The 13,291-nt window shown below is 50.5% G+C and overlaps 2 protein-coding genes and 1 long non-coding RNA gene across 40 annotated transcripts in view; 1 reads left to right on the top strand and 2 right to left on the bottom strand.

Annotated features, from left to right (window-relative positions):
• The window catches only part of RANBP3 (RAN binding protein 3), a 62,232-nt gene extending 61,583 nt beyond the window's left edge, over positions 1-649 (bottom strand). For 17 of the 19 annotated variants that reach the window (XR_009452982.1, XM_059696982.1, XM_059696987.1 and 14 more), the window contains exon 1: positions 376-649. Coding sequence is in view for 18 of the 19 variants with exons in the window: in XM_059696982.1 (XP_059552965.1) it covers positions 376-475 (100 nt within the window). In the remaining variant the exon portion in view is untranslated. The remainder of the gene's footprint in view (positions 1-375) is intronic. The other 2 variants (XM_059696988.1, XM_059696999.1) reach the window with 1 other exon arrangement.
• A 94-nt stretch (positions 650-743) lies between these two features.
• On the top strand, positions 744-13,247 carry LOC132235136 (uncharacterized). Its single transcript, XR_009452984.1, has 2 exons — positions 744-900; positions 9,815-13,247. It is a non-coding gene; the product is annotated as an uncharacterized LOC132235136 (long non-coding RNA).
• Positions 9,494-13,291, bottom strand: part of RFX2 (regulatory factor X2) — a 90,669-nt gene continuing 86,871 nt past the window's right edge. For 16 of the 20 annotated variants that reach the window (XM_059696967.1, XM_059696961.1, XM_059696966.1 and 13 more), the window contains 3 exons: positions 13,092-13,275; positions 12,012-12,054; positions 9,494-11,479 (listed from right to left, as the gene is read on the bottom strand). In XM_059696967.1, coding sequence (XP_059552950.1) covers positions 11,376-11,479; positions 12,012-12,054; positions 13,092-13,275 — 331 coding nt within the window. In that variant the 3' untranslated portion in view covers positions 9,494-11,375. The remainder of the gene's footprint in view (positions 11,480-12,011; positions 12,055-13,091; positions 13,276-13,291) is intronic. The other 4 variants (XM_059696972.1, XM_059696974.1, XM_059696962.1 and 1 more) reach the window with 1 other exon arrangement.

Raw genomic sequence — 13,291 nt, 5'->3', positions numbered from 1 at the left:
AGTGGGTGGGCCGGTCAGACAGCGAGGCCCGGGATAGGGGTGGCCGGGTGCCGGAGAATGAGGGGGCGGGGAGGGAGTGTGGCGCGCTGGAACCACCAGGCCCAGAGATCTATTTACAACCGAGGCCAAGGCGATGAGGCCGCGCCTCCCATGCCTATCCGCCCTCGGCCGGGTCCGCGAGGCGGAAGGGCGTCAGGGCCGCGGCCCCAGCGGCCTTCCCGACCCACTAGCTGGAGGACGGCAGAGTCGGGGCTGCCGGGAGTGATGGGCCGAGCCGGTGAGCCCGGCCTGAGGGGACGCGATGGGGGACGGCTACGGGACCCACTGCGCCACTATCTGGAAGCAGACAGGCCCCCCGCACTCTGGGGTGCTCACCCCTCGGGCCAGTGGCTTTTGGACCTTCCCCCGCCCGTTCGCTGGCCGCCAGCTGGACCTCGACGGCGCCTCCCCTACCTTCGTTCGCCAGGTCCGCCATTTTACTTCCTCAAGCCCTCCCACAAGGCTCCGCGCTGGCCGCTGCTCGCCTGCTTTCTGCCAGAAACTCTCGCGCGTGCGCACTTCCCAAGCCGACTCCGAGCGAGGAGGGCAGCTCGCGCCTGCGCGCCGAGCCCGGCGCGGGGTCGAGCTCTGTATTGCTGTCACCGGCAGGCCCTGTTTGGAGCACTCGCCTGCGCACTAACCGCCCCCGCCTCCTTTTCCCGCCGATCGAGGGGGCGTGGTCAGGGCAGGGCGCATGCGCAGTGCCCCACACGAGCATCCCGGGCAAGGGGGAAATGTACACGTTCAGTAAGGGAGCGCGGCTGGTGCTGGGTCTAGTCGCCTCAGTTTACTGCTTGTTTTCCGGGAATCCCAGTGGTGGGAGAGTGAGCCTTCCAGAGCGCCGCGATGGAAACCTTCTAGGTAAATCCTGGGGAGTCTGCGGACCGTGGCAGGGGGCTTTCCACACGCACAGGTCAAAGGCCAGAGGGGGTGGCCTGCTAGGGGTTTTTGGCTCCCTGTCACTTCAGGCTTCAGTTTCCCCTTCTAAGGGGCAAGTACATTGGGCAGATGCTTTCTTGGGGACGTGGGGAGTGGTTGAGGCGAGCAAGCAGAAATCAGAGGTTAAAAATAACTGGCCAAAGGTGGGGGTGGTCCGTGGGGGACACAGGTGTTGGCTGGGGGACCCCGCGCAAGGGACTTGATCTCTAGTCTAGGCCAATAGAATGGGAGCTCCAGGATGGCCATACCTGATGTCATGAATGGAACAGCGCCCTGGCACAGACCAGGCCTGGAGTTTCATCTGTAAATGGGCTGATCAACCCCACCGGCTGATGTAAGAATCTAGAATGGGACTCATTCTAGATTCACCTGCTATGAATCTCTCAGAACACCCTGGGGGTTCTACCTCACCAAAGCCTAGCCCAGACCCACCGGTTCTCATCAGCTTGGCTGTCAGCACCCCAGGCCAGACCATCCTCCTCTTTGTCCTGGAAGACTAGACAGTGTCCTCTCTCTGCTCTCCTTCCTTTCATTCTTCTGGAGCTCCAACTTTGTTCTGCACACAGCAACATGCGCAGGAATCTTTTAAAAATGTAAGTTGGATCAAGGGCACATCTTTCCTTACTGTTTCCAAAGGGCTTTTGCTGAACTTGGAATCGACTCTAAACCTCTTATTCAGACTTACACAGATCCCTGGCCTTTGCTCCCAGGCTCCCCCTTACTGCAGTTCAGCCACAGGGGTCTTTCCATCCCTGAAGCACGCTAGACTCCTTTCAGCCTCAGGATCTTTGCATTTGTTGATCCCTCTTCTTGGGACTTTGTGTCCTATGGCTTATTTAGGTTTGAATCCCAGTTTCGCTCCTCCTCCAGGGGAATCTAAAGGAGGAGGTCTCTAGCTTGTGAGCTAAGAATGGTGTTACATTTTTAATTGTTGGAAAAAGCCAGAAGAGGAGTAATATCTTAGAACATGTGAAAATTGTATGGAATTTAAATTGGAGTGTCCATAAACAGCTTTATTTGAAAATAGCAATATCCTATATAATAAAAGCCTAATATGCAAATTGTCCTCTTGGGTGCGAGTTCGACTGGGAGTTTGATTGCTCTCTATGACATGCGCTGACCACCAGGGGGTGGCATGGAACGAAGGAAGGCCCCAGTTGGCAACCAGCATCTGAGGAAGGGAGGCCCTGGCCAGCAGCCGGAAGGCTCCAATCGGCCCTGATTGAGAGCCAGGCCTAGGGACCCTACCCGTGCACGACTGGGCCCCTAGTATTCATTATATGTCATTACATATAATCTCTTCTTGGCCTTTGCCATATCTCTGAACCCTGTGACCTTTAATGAATTCTTTCCCTGCCTTTTTATTGGTTTAAAGTTGTTAAATAGATACTGTATATCATTTAAAATAAAAACTGCCAGCCATGAATAGGAGGTGATTGTAAAAATAAACAGGGCCCTGGCTGGTGTGGCTCGGTTGAGTGCTGTCCCATGCATGGAAAGGTCACAGGTTGGATTCCCAGTCAGGGCCAATGCCCTGGTTGTGGGCTTGACCCCCAGTAGGGGGCTTGCAGGAGGTGGCAGATGGATGTTTCCCCCTCTCCCTTCCCCTCTCTCTTAAAAAAAAAAAATCAATAAAAACATTTAAAAAATATCAAAAAAAATAAACAGGAAAAATGAGGTTTTAAAATTTTGGGTGGCTACTGTTGCCTGCCAAGGTGCTGAGCCTGCCTTTTCTAAAGAGATTAGCAAAGTATTAGAGGGTGATTAAAGGCATATTATTCACTTACCTGAACTTTCTCCTTGACATGATGAGAAGGCGTGACAGATAATTGAAAATGGGATAACTATAATCCATGTGATTTGGTGTCATTTAATGCCATGTCTACATGTCTCCTAAAGTCATTTCATACTCTGCATTCATCCCACACTTTGGGAAACTCCCAGAAACACGTCATTACTTGGTAAATATAATCCAGTGGTGGTTTTCCAAGGCACATTGAGAGATGCTAAACCTATCAGCCTGATAGGCCAACTGAATTTCCACTGGTTACACAGTTTTCATCACAGTGCCCGTGGCTGCCAACACCATGCCCTGCAGGCTTTCTTTTGATATCTTTATTTGGTCTCCTCTAAGAAATTAACTTAGTCAATATTTATTTATTAAACAAATATTTGTTCGCCACCTACTCTGGTGGTTTTAAAACATGGCCCCAAGTTATTTGACCTTCTTCCCATCAGGAGCGAAGTCTCTGTCCCCTTCCCTTTCATGGGGATGAGCTTGTTGCTGAACAGAGTATAGTAGAAATGACACCAGGGAACTTACAAGGCTAGGTCATGACAGAGTGAGGGGAGGTTACTTCCGCCTGCTTTGCTGGAACACTTGCTCTTAAAAGTCTTCAGCCATCATGTAAGCGGCCCAACTGCCCCGAGGCAGCCATGCTGCAAGGAAGCTGAAACACTGAGACCACAAACGCCCTGAGAGAGAACTGCCCCGCCTATGCCTTGCTGTTTCTCACCTTCAGAAACCATGGAAGATAAATTAAATGATGGTTGCTGTTATAAGCCACTGAATTTGGGGGATATTTGTTATGCAGCAATCTCTATCCGCCAGACCTACTATGCCTCAGACACTGCTTTTTACATGTTGGGGTCCAAGATGAACAAGACAGACCTTGCCTTCCCGGAACTTTGCATTCTTCGGTGGGGAGACTGACAATAGGCAGGTAAGCAAAATCATTTGAGATAGTGACTAGTGCTACAAAGAAAAGAAAATAGCATGTTGTGACAAAGTGACAGAGGGATACTTTAGGGAAGTAGCCTCTGAGGGGTGACATTTTAGTAGATCTGTAGGAGAAGCATTCTAGACAGAACAGTGAGTGCAAAGGTCTGAGGCAGGAACCAGGTTGGCGAGCTGGAGGAGCAGTGAGGAGCTGTGTGGGCCAGGACAGAGTGAGGAAATGCGGTTAGGGAGGGGCGCGAGCGAGAAATTTGGTGTTTTTCCTAATACAAGGCTTGGAAGTGGGAAGTGGAGGGATCCAAATTGTTTACCTTAAACTGCTGATCAGCCTCTCTGCTGCCTGCTTCCTCCTTAGCTTACTAGGAGACAAGTCCGAGGTACCCCTGAGCCCGGCTGAGCTCTGAGAACTGTGAACTTCCTTATCCACAGCCAAGATGGAAAATGGCTTTTATAGTTGGGCTCCAGGTAAAAGCCTTCACAACTGTAATTCAGTTGTTTTCCCATCGTGGGCAGGGAGCCAGCCATGTGAAAAAGTATCTGCCTTGTGCCCAGCCTCACACTGAGGTCAAGACCCAGAGATGAATCAGATACAGTTCCCTCCGTCAGGGAGCGTAGAGTCAGGTGGGGACAGAGGGGAGGCATTGTGTTGCCGCTCCGGCTCAGCACCGTTCCCTGTCTTCCCTCCGTCTCTGAGTTTCTCACAGTAGGATGTCCAATGTGGCTGACACTGACACAGAGGGCAACCCCTGACCTACACTGGGTGCAGCAGTTAAATATGGTATGGAAATACTTACCTTACTCTATTTTATTTGTAATTAAAACATTTTTTAACTTTTGTCCTAGTGGTGTGGCTCAGCTGGTTGGACGTTGTCCTGTGTACCAAAAGGTTGCCTGTCCGATTCCCAGTTAGGGCACATGCCCGGGAGGGGAGCTTGAGATCCTGGTAGGGAGCGTGCAGGAGGCAGCTGATGGATGTTCCGCTCTTCCATGGATGTTTCTCTTTCTCTTTCCCTCTCCCTTCTTTCTCTAAAAGTCAATAAAAATATTATTTAAAAGTTTTCACTTTCAAATTAAACTAAATTCACTTACCAAAAATGCAGAAATAGTACCAAGACATTACACATAGCTTCACCCAGATTCCCGAATATTCACCTCTTAGGTAAGTGAAATGACCCAAACCAGGAAGTTAACCTTGATGCAGTACTGTTCACTAATGTACAAACCTTAGTCATATTTCATCACTAACATTTATTTTCTGTTCCAGGATCCACTCCAGTATCCCTCCAGAAACGACATCCTTTTGGGGTTGTTTCTCCATAGTCCTTCGGTAGGGATCAATTCCTCAGCCTTATTTTTCCTTAACCATGACACTGATACAAGTACTGCCCTATTTTTTGTAGAATGGCCTTAATTTTTGTTTTTTAATGTTTCCTAGTGATTAAATTCTGCTGATGTATTTTGGGCAGGAATAATGTGGGAGTGATGTGTTCTCAGGGTGTCCTATTAGGAGGCACTTGATGTAGGTTTGTGTCCTCACTGATGATAACTTAGATCAATAGGTCTATGGTACCTGCTAGGTTAATACTTTTCCCCTTGTAATTATTTAATATCTAGCAGGGATATAAATAAATAGGGAATATTTGAGGAAAAGGAGAGGCAGAGGGAGGAAAGAGCTTGTCTTTCTAGGCAGTATTGCAATTTAGTAAACAAAGCCCCCATTCTAGGCAAAGTCTGAGCTCGCAGAGTCTGTGGACCAAAAGGAAAAGGCTGTGTCTCACAGTGACCACTGGGGGGTGGCAGAAGATTGGGATTAATTAAAAATGGCTCCAGGAGAAAAGCAATTCATTCCTTTTTTATTTTATCGTATTTTTAAAATATATTTTTATTGATTTCAGAGAGGGAGAGGGTGAGAGAGATTGAAACATCAATAATGAGAATCATTGATCAGCTGCCTCCTGCACGCCCCATACCGAGGATCGAGCCTGCAACCCAGGCCTGTGACCTGACCGGGAATCAAATCTTGACCTCTTGGTTCATAGGTCAATGCTCAACCACAGCCTTGCCGGCTGGGCTTTTCCTTATTTTTTAAAAAAAATATTTTAAAAATTGATTTTAGAGAGGGTAAGGGAGAGAGCGAGAGCAAGAAAGAGAAACATTCATTTGTTGTTCCACTTATTTATGCATCCATGGGTTGATTCTTGTGTGTGCCGACTGGGAATGAACCTGCAACCTTGGTGCATGGTATTGGGACGACAATCTAACCAACTGAACTACCCGGTCTTTCTAAGTAAACTTGTGGGGACTCAAAGGCTCTGCACGTGTTGGGGGTCTGGCATCTCTTGGGAACAAGGTCAGTAGGTGCTGGCTGCACCAGCAGAGGTTGAGCATGTTTCAGTTGCACTGCGCCTGGCAGCTCTGAGGATCACGCTGTCATCAGTACGCATGTGCCACCTCAGAAACAGGGGCTCCAGATCCTGGGAGGGCTTCCGAGGTCTGAGAATCCCTACTGATCCTGCCTGCAAAACTCCTAGGGGCACTGGCGGGGTGGCTCAGTTGGTTGGAGACTCCTCCCATACAGCAAAAGGTTGTGGGTTCGATTCCCAGTCAGGGCACATACCTAGGTTGTCGGTTTGGTCGCCGGTGGGAGCATGTATGGGAGGTAACCGATCCATGTTTTTCTCTCTCCCCCTTCCTTTCTCTCTAAAATCAATAAAACAACAACAACAAACATCCTAGAATGAGGATTTAAAAAACACACCAAAAAACTCATGGGAACTAAGTAGTCTTGCTTTGGAGACTGGTTGCAAACCCTAAAAACTACCTTTGGCCAAATGTAAAGAAAGGGGGAATTTGCTTGAAAGTTAAGAGGATGCTAAGATCAAAGAGGAGAAAACACTGGGCAGTCCCAGCAGGTCTTGGGCTGGGAATTGTTTAGCATTATCGGAGGGGCACCTCGTGAGAATGCCCCAAATTCAGTTGTTTTCAGTCTTACAGTCATTCAACTCCCTGGTCAGAATCCAAGCAGAAAGTATTGCATGGGCCCAGCACCACAAGGCATTTATCAATCTCTGCCCTGCCTAGGGTCCCACCTCTACCCAGTTCAAGCCTCCATCAGATGTTGATTGAGTGCCTCTAGGTGCCCAGCTGTTGGGGAGATGCCATTTGAGGTATCTTGACGCCAGTGGGGGCATCCAGTGGGCAGTTGTACATAGGAGGGCTAAGGGAGGGGACTTTTCAGTCCATTTTGTAGTTATTGGCCTCTCACTTACGGGCCACCATCCTGGAATGAAACCCCAAGTTCCCGCCAGGATCCAGGCAGCCTCCCTTATCTCCCCCCATCTGCCCTTCCTGCCCCATCTGCCATGCTGTGCCGGCCACAGTGGCCTCCTTGCTGCTCTCCACACACGACAAGTCTGTTCCCAGGATGTGAGAGAACCCACATAGAAATTGGGTTCTATGGGAGAAAGGTCATCTCCAAAGAAGGTGGGACAGAAGCTGGATAGCAAAACCCCACAATTGTCCATCATAGAGGATTCTAGAAGGGACCCATAACCTCAAAATAGGGTGAGAACTACTCTCTGGCATTGTGCCTTTGGATACATATGAATATTCAATACATTACAGTCCAATACCACACACACACACACACACACACACACACACACACACACACACACACACGTATGATATATATACACATTAATATATACTGAAATTAAGATCTTATAAAGCCATGCTTATTTTTATTATGTTGACACTCCTGATCTTTTCTTAGTCCATTAAAAAGAAAACTGAACTGATCCTAAGTCACAAGCATGATTTTATAACCCACTGGGCCTGCCGCTGGACAGTGGCCCTAGCAGGCCTGGGCCCTCGGCCCCCCTTCCCCTACCACACTCAGTTCAGCCCCTAGAGCCTCCCTTGTAGACTTTCACAAGTACCTAGTTGACCTCCTTGCTTCCAGTTTCTTCATGTTTAATCCATCCTTCCAGAATCAGTCCAGCCTTAAAAATTCTGATGGTGGCCTCCCAAGTTTCGCTTTGCCTATTCCTCATCTTTCCTCCACATTTTCTCTCCTTTCCTCTGCCTTCCCATGATCCCCAGGCATAGTATCTTCTCCCAGAGGCCTTCTCCAGTCATTAATCCACTCACTCATTCACTAAATGTTTGCTAAGCATACAGTGTGCTAGAATTGGGAAATAGTCTTGAGCAAGGCAGACAAGTTAACACCTGCAGTGGGGTGTGTAGGGGCATCTATGGGTCCCCCTGCACTCCCTTTCCACCCAACTGTGGCTTATTGAATTCTGATGGGGCCATTAAAGCTATAATGATCACCAGGGGCCCAGGCTCCTTCTGTCACATTGCTTTGCCATCCTTATTAGATAACATACACCTCAAGATCTAAAGTGGCTGTTGGTGCTCCAGCCATCATGTCTGCATTCCAGCCAACAGCCTCAATTCCCCAATGTGTACAATCGGGGTAGTGCCTGCCTTGGAAGATCGTCAAAAAGAGGATCAGCTGAAACCGGTTTGGCTCAGTGGATAGAGCGTTGGCCTGCGGATTGAAGGGTCCCAGGTTCGATTCCGGTCAAGGGCATGTACCTGGGTTGCGGGCACATCCCCAGTAGGAGATGTGCAAGAGGCAGCTGATCGATGTTTCTCTCTCATCGATGTTTCTGACTCTCTAACTCTCTCCCTTTCTCTCTGTAAAAAAATCAATAAAATATATTTACAAAAAAAAAAAAAGAGGAGATCAGACCAGTGTCTATTGTGGAGCTCCTGTGATTAGGCAGAAGCTCCCAGAGGCTCTTGGTAGGACGAGGTTCCCTCCATTGTGCAATGCCTGCTTCCCAGAGCCCTGACCCAGCGTGCCCTCCAAGGAACTTGGCAGCCTGTGGGACTTCCCCAGGTTCCCTTGCTCATATCTCTGACTCCTGGGGCAGTAACCACGTAGGCACCACCCATGTTCAATCCACCCCCACTCAGACCTCAAGGGCAGGGCCCGATTCTCCTCCAGGGACCCTGCCACCCAACACCCAGCCTGTTTCTCTGAAGGGGAAGGCGGGGGAGGGGGGGTGGCCTACTGTTGGGTGCAAGAGCTATTGCTGCTAAGTAGCTGAAATTGTGAATCACCAGAGAGTAGGGGCGAGTCTGGGTTCCGTGAGACTGGCAGGGAATCAGCAGTGTCAGGGCCTGAAGAAGAGGGAGTTCACCAGGATCAGCCATGGAATTTGTGGGGCCCAGTGAAAATGAAAATGTAGGCCCTTTGTTCCAAAATTAAGAATTTCAAGATAGTGACAGAAGAGCATTAAGCCAAGCACAGACCCTGGAGTCCCAGCCCAAGGAAGTGATGGACAATTTTAGTGTCACCTGGAGGCCCCATCATAGAGGATTCTAGAAGGGACCCATGGCCCAGGGCCACTTCCTGGGACAGAGAGGCCTGCTCTGGGGCCTAAGGCCGAGCATCCCTGGGGGCATGTGGGGTACTGGCCTGGCAGTGAGAAGCTGCTTTTAGGGGAGGCTGATCAGGAATGGCATCACTCTCCTCTGCAGGGTTTCTTCAAAGTCCTATGATCCCCTGTGTCACACTCCCCTGGGAAGTGGTGGTCACAATATGGATTCCCAGATCCAGCCCAATCCCAAGAGGCAGGCTTTCTTCAGCTGGGGCCCAGGGATTGGCTAGTTTGGAGCAAGCTCTAGCATTGGTTCTTAGGAGATTCTGGATTTGCCAGCCCCCCCACCCCCCCAAATAAACCTTGAGAACAACTGGTGGGCTGCTTCAGTGGCTGGAGTATGGATTTATTCTGTAATATTTGAATGAATTTACTCGGTTTACAAATGGCCTCGACCATCCTGTGCTAGGAATTGTTGCCATCTTTGGCCCTGGACTGGCCTTGCTAAGTGAAGCTTGAAGAACATGCTCCTTCTCCAAGCTGCTGTTCCGAGCAGGCCGGGAGGGAGCGTCTACCCTCCAGCACCCTGGGGTGGGAGGGGGCTGGAGTGTGGATTGTGACCCCCAAATGGGTATGCTTAATGTGTTTACTGCAATGAAAAACGCGAACAGGCTCGGAAGACTCGTGTCTTTACTGTCATTTGTAGTCCTCCTCGTGGAATCCTGCAGAGGACAGGGCAGAGCCTAAGGCAGAACCCAGCTGACACTGGGAAGGAAGAGGCCATCACAGTGCATGCCCTGTGGGCTTCAGGGCCTTCCAGCAGAGGAGATGTATATTAAAAAACATTCTGTCTGATTTTATCTAAGTCTTGAACGCTAAGCCCAGACAAACATTGTGATCATCATGGACTTGGGGTTTCTACAGTCAGCGAGTCTCTTTCTTGCCATTTCCTCCCCCGCACCCCGCACACCTGGCGAGGGCCGAGGTGGGCCCAGCGCTCCTGCTTGACGTGAATGAGATAAAATATTGGGGACCAAATATACTGCAATATACATTATTAAGAAATGTTCTAATAACAATTGGTGCACAGAACTATTGGTATAAAGATATTTCCAAAGAGAGAAACATTTGCATTGCATTAGATGGCGCTTCCTAGACTAGAGGTTTGTCTTTCTTTGCAGTTGCTTTTGGGACAGGACTCTCACACGGAGCAACCAAGTGCGTGTTGCTATTGGGACACAGATTGGAAGTTTAAAGTTCAGGGCTGTCCAAGTCCTTGGGATTTGTTTGTCCCCAGAAAAGATCTCAACTTCAATCAGTTCAAGGTGGGACCTGCCCAGGGTCACCGTTCTCCAGGATCACCAATTCCAAGGCAGGCGTTCTGGAAGATTCTGTGGACCACACTGCAGGCACGGCTATTGGTGCAGCTTTGGCGGGATGGCGGGCTTCTGAATGCACCACTGCCTGGGCCCCCTTGGATCAGACGCGTTGCAGACTCAGCGGTTGGCTTCATGTTGGCTGTAGCCTTGGACAGACCCACAGTCCTTCCTGGTGCTGGTAATCCTTCTGGTGTTAATTCTTAGCACAGCGGGCTTATTTCTGTGACTTGTTCTTTGAGCCACATGGGCCCATGGGCTGCCTGCCATCTAGGGACACGCTGTGTGGACCTTTAGAGTCTAGAAGTGGGGCCCTGGGACCTCCCTGCTTCAGCACAGGACAGGAGGCCGAGGACAGTCTGTCTACGAGAGGCCATGGGGTGCAGTGCGGAGACACGCCTTTCCATCACAGGGGCACCAGAGCAGGGTCTCCATGGATGGGGTCAGCGTGGGACTGACCAACAGCTATGAGACCCCCTTCCTTTCTGGGATCTGCCTGAGTTTTAAAAATCACGGTGAAAACTGGACTGAGCTGAATGGAGAAGCCCAACGCAGAGGTGCTGACCTGCCCAGCTCGGTCTTTCCAGCTCGGCGGGGTGTGTGGAAGTGGCCTGAAGGTCACAGTCCAGCAGACGGGAGAACTAAGACAGTCAGGAGGAAAAGATGATCCGGGTGACCCCCAGGGGAGCCACTCAGGTACTCAGAACCAGGTGTGACCTTCAGCTGTGGTGAACAACAGTTTTCTTGGGGAGGAACAGCATGTCCTTTCAGGGTGCACATGCCCTGGGATCCTTTGAGTCAGAGTCAAGGTCACTTCATGTAAGAGGCACGACTGTTGTGGAGCTCGAGGAGGCCAGGCAGGCCTGGGGAGGGGCCTCGGTGCTACACATCCTACAGGGAGTGGTTCGGGTCGCTGCGCTCCCGTTTTACCAGGGGCTCACCCAAGCTGCGGGCATCCGCATCGGCCTCACTGCTCCGGTCTTCACTGATGTCATCTGTGGGGTCAGTGTAGGGGAGAAAAGGGTGAGTGGGGGGTGACAGGAGGGAGGGAGAGAGAAGCACATCCTCAGAGGCGCTCAGGCATGAACAGACCTCAACTCTGGTCTGGTTAACCTGGTCCTTCCCGGCCTTCTTATCCGTGACTTCTCTTGACCAGTGCTCATTTGCCTGGGTCACATTCCTGGCAGGTTTTCCCTTAGTGCTTGGTCCTCCCACCCCTCTGGGGACAGGGAATGGGCTGGAGCTGGGGGCCTTTCTGCCCCGCTACCCCTTCAAATCCTCCCTCCCACCTCATTCCTGGCTGTGGCCCTGCTCCTTGGAGCCTGGCTTGGGTGCCCATGAAGTGCCACACTCAAGTAGGAGAGGACAGGGCTACTCGGAGGCATCACTGGGACACCTACTGCTGCCTGGGTGTCACCCTCTGGGTGCCAGCTCCTGAGTCTCTCAACCCACCCGAGAAGCTGCCCTGATTTCCCACCAGGCCACTCGCAGGAGGAAGCCTCACGGGAAAGCCACGGACTCACCCACCTTTGTCCAGCAGGGTCAGCGACAGGGAGGCGAGGTCGTTGAACTGAAAGGGAGAAGACCAGCATCAGGCCCTCTGCAGAGGGGGTCCTCATGAACGCCAGCGGTTCGAACAGGCTTTGCTTTGTGAGTGAGGGCTTCTTACATAAGGAGGAGCTATGATGCTAGGTGTCCCCTCTGCCACTTTCCGGGTTGTGTCTAAGAGCTACTAGAGAGTTGAGGGGGTGCTGACTGCTCAGGCCAGAGAGGAGACAGGGGCTGTGGCCTCTGAATAGTGACAGTGAAGGAATAGCTGGCATTTATCAAGGGCTTATTATGTTCCAAAAGCTGTACAAGGATAACCTCATTTCTTCCTCAAAATAATCCCACATGACCCAGAAATTCCACTCCTGGGCAGATACCCAAAATAACTGAAAATAGGTGTTCAAACAAAAACTTGTACACACATGTTTACTGCAGCACAATTCACAATAGCCAAAAGGTGGAAAGAGCCCAGATGTCCACCAATAGATGAATGGACAAACAAAATGCTGAACATCCACATACTGGAATATTACTCAGCCACTAAAAAGAGCAAAGCACTGACACCCCCTACAACGTGGATAAACCGTGAAAACATGATGCTCAGTATGAGGAGCCAGAGACCAAAGGCCACATAGTGTGATTCCATGTGAAATGTCCAGAACAAGCAAATCCAGAGACAGATTCATGGTTGCCAGGTGCTGGGAGGAGGATGGGAATGGGGCTTCTCTTTGGGGTGATAGACTGTTCTGGAATTAGATAGAGGTAATATTGCACAACACTGTGAATGTACTAAATGTCACTGAATTGTTCACTTCAAAATGGTTAAAATAGTAAATTGTATGTTACATGTATTTTACCACAATAAAAAAAAAAGGCCTATGTTTGAGGCCTCATTCAGAGGCAGGGTATCCTGCTCAGAGTGAGAATAAAGAGTTGGCCGAGGAGACAGGATCTGAACCCAGGCCTGCAGGCTCCAGCATGAGAGCTCTTTCCTGCCCACTGTCCACTGTGTCATACTCAGCAGACTCCCTCACCCCTGGAGGCTTCTCTGGTCCTCACCTCTCCCATCACAGCAATGGGTGTCTCCCCGGTTGCCTTGGCGACGCGGTGCTCCACCAGATAGAACATGTACTCATCATACAGCAGGCGTATCAGGTGGAAGGAGCCGAAGCTGGCAGCACTGCGCAGGGTGAGGTCTCGGATCACCATGGAGCTGGGGGACGGGCAGACAGAGGCTAGGCACCTTTTGGGGGCACGGA

Source organism: Myotis daubentonii, chromosome 5 (genome assembly GCF_963259705.1).
Source record: "Myotis daubentonii chromosome 5, mMyoDau2.1, whole genome shotgun sequence".
NCBI classification, from domain to species: domain Eukaryota; kingdom Metazoa; phylum Chordata; class Mammalia; order Chiroptera; family Vespertilionidae; genus Myotis; species Myotis daubentonii.
Note: the sequence above shows the minus strand (reverse complement) of the source record. Positions and strands in the feature narration are given on the sequence as shown.